Here is a 2,823-nt window from a genome sequence, read left to right as displayed (position 1 = left end):
GGCACACTCGCCACGTGCCGTGGCCGCCGGGCAGAGGCGGGCAGCAAGGACGTTCTGCGGGAGGTGGTGTTTGTCGGGCTTTGCCCACAGTGTGCCCGCGGAGCTTCCTGAATTCGCACCGCTAACGACACGTGCGAGACGTGTGGGCGGCAGGGGGCGCCCGCCGCTGGCGTGAGCGAGGTGACAGTGACACGCATGCTCATCGCGACTCCCACGTTTAGCGCGTCCTTGAGTCATTACCTTCTCTTAAGGACTGTGGTTTTAAAAGATACTTTTCTAAAAGAAACCTCTGCCGGCACGGGCTGACCCCGACCGTGCGCCGCGTCCTCTGCTGAGCACCTGTGCCCCGCAACTCTTGGGCCATGGCCACCACCGTAAATAGCCCGTGCCCGGAGAGGCGGCGTCCTCCCCAGCCCGCACGAGCAGGGCGCTGGGTCACAGCTGGAGTCGGCCGTCCGGCCCCTGGCCAGTCCGCGGTCGCCAAGGTCCAGACAGAATCCTGGAGCCGAGAAACACACACGTGGGCCGTGGTGCCTCAGCTGTCGAAAACGGTGACAGCTGGAAGGGCACAGACTCCCTCCCTCAGCACCAAAGGCCCAACCTCTGAAGGCTGAGGTGTCGTCACGTGAGTCACGGCTTTCTCATCGCTGGGGGTCGTTCCAGAAATTTCTGAGAGCAGTGCCGTGAGGGGCAGCGGGGCTGGAGGGTGCGCGGCGACCCACATCCAGTGGGAACCGGTCACTGCCTAAATCACAGCTGCCTGTCATTGTCACGCGTCTGGAGATGGGGTTGAGTTCCTGCCACCCGCAGCCATATCTCCCTAAACAAGTTGTTTGAAAGTGTCCTCGCTCGCACTTGTGGGGTCTCCTCTGTGTGACCTCCCACAGCTGTGACAGTGCGGCCGCGATCCCCAAGACTGCAGGCGGGCACAGGAGTGAGCGGGACATGGCGTGGAGGCTGACCGGCCATGGGGGCCTGGGACGAGGCGAAGCCGGGCAGAGCCACTCAGCGTGACGGGGAGTGTGTGGGAGCACTCAGAGCCCAGAGGCGTGGCCGACGCCCTCCGGGGAGAGGCCTGCGGAGGCTTCACGGTGACGGTGGACGTGGCGCCGTGCTGGGCTGACAGGACTAGTCTGATCACGCGAGCGGGCCGGGCAGAGGAGGGTGACGAGAAAGGAGCCTTGGGGCCCACACGACGGCCACCGGCCATGACTGGCAGCACAAGCCCCTCATGTCCTGACTCCAAGAGACCTTCATTTACTCGTGGGCCTTTCCACCTACCTGTGACAGAGGCTGGGCCACCGACTGCTCAGAGTTCCTGACTCTGCCATCCTCCACCCCTTGGGGACACGCATTTCGCAAAAGGTTAGGACAACCCATGTTTTCCCAAAGCTCTGCCCTGTGCTGTCATTTGAGATCGTAGGCTCGCTGAGCATGGTGACTGTATTTGGTAGCCTATCATCTGCCAGCGCGGCCTGGACCGTGCCTGGCACAGCGCCCAACGCCGAGCTCTGCAAGAAGGGTGGGTGGGCGGAAGAGGTGACAGTCCGTGCACGAGGCTGATCCTGATCTGCTCGCACCTGCTGAATCCCAGGGGGCCCTCAGGTGGCCCGGCCGGGCGAGCGTGCGCTGTGCACTGCACTTCGTAGACATCAGCTACTTTGTTTCAATTTCGCTTGGTTTTTTTCTCCACTGCTATTTAATGACCAAGAGTAACTGTTGCTCTAAGTCCTGGACACAAAGAACAGAGAACAGACCCACTGGATGCTCCTTGTCATTGTCTTAATTTCTTAAGTCTCCCCGCCACCCCCGTCTTGATCTCCTCTGGGCAAAGATAACAAGACGCTGAAGTGTCTCTTCTGCATGCTTTGTACATGGAGCTAGTATTGCAGTGGTCGGGTCTAGATACTTCCCTAGTAATTTCTAAAAGGTCAGGTAACCTGATTCTCATCTTGATTTTAAGAGCAGGTGCAGGGTTACTGGTTATGGCACTTTTAGAAAGTGAAGATTCAATCAAATGGCTTATTAAACCAAAACTCTGAGTTCTGAATATCGAAAGTTTTATTACACGGAATAATTTTTTCTGAACTGTAATTTTGCGATCACAGTTCACTGGATGGGTCGAACTAAGTCAGATTCATTCAGCCCTCTGTGGTTAATGAAAACCGTCATGAGAACACGTGAGCACTGGCTTCTTATCATTAACGCATAAATAGGTAGATCCCGGAGGAATTGCAAACCACTGCTAGCCTAGCATTTGGGGATTTTCGCATTAATCGTGCGAAACGAAACAAGTAAATGGCATAAAGAAAAAATAAACAAATAAATAAATAAGTGGCATAAAAGAGATTGTTCCAAAGCCACAACGATCTTATTTGCTCGGCTCGTGGAGCTAAGACTTGCACGAGGGACTCAGCAACGGGGGCCCCGAAACAGCTCCGCCCAGTAGTCACTAAGCTACCGTCACCTACCTGGTCGGGCGCATCAAACCCCAGGGCTTTGTAGTAGCCACAAGGAACACTGGACGACGAGTAGCCCAGAGTGACCTGAGACACACAGGCCATGTTCTGAATGCAAGGGATGGGGACACGGGCCAGAGGGACAGTGTGCCTGTGTCCGCAGTTTGCCTGGGATGCCCCCGGTCAGCAGAGCAGAGTGAAAACCCAGCACCGACAGCAACCACTCGAGCAGGCCGCATGCTCCGTGCACAGTGGCTGCCACCAGCCTGAGGGAGCAGACAAGCCGGGTGGGTCGGTCACCGCCTCCGGTCTTGCGACAGGGAGACACATCCGGACCGGTCAGGCGCCCTGTGGGGATGTCCCC

General features: G+C 57.4%; 1 protein-coding gene across 1 annotated transcript in view; it reads left to right on the top strand.

Annotated features, from left to right (window-relative positions):
• The window catches only part of DLGAP2 (DLG associated protein 2), a 246,057-nt gene that overhangs the window by 228,961 nt on the left and 14,273 nt on the right, over positions 1-2,823 (top strand). The window contains exon 12 of the mRNA XM_011378432.2: positions 1,417-1,522. Within this exon, the coding sequence (XP_011376734.1) occupies positions 1,417-1,522 (106 nt within the window). The remainder of the gene's footprint in view (positions 1-1,416; positions 1,523-2,823) is intronic.

The sequence above is a fragment of the Pteropus vampyrus genome, unplaced genomic scaffold (assembly GCF_000151845.1).
Source record: "Pteropus vampyrus isolate Shadow unplaced genomic scaffold, Pvam_2.0 Scaffold338, whole genome shotgun sequence".
Classification (NCBI taxonomy): domain Eukaryota; kingdom Metazoa; phylum Chordata; class Mammalia; order Chiroptera; family Pteropodidae; genus Pteropus; species Pteropus vampyrus.
Note: the sequence above shows the minus strand (reverse complement) of the source record. Positions and strands in the feature narration are given on the sequence as shown.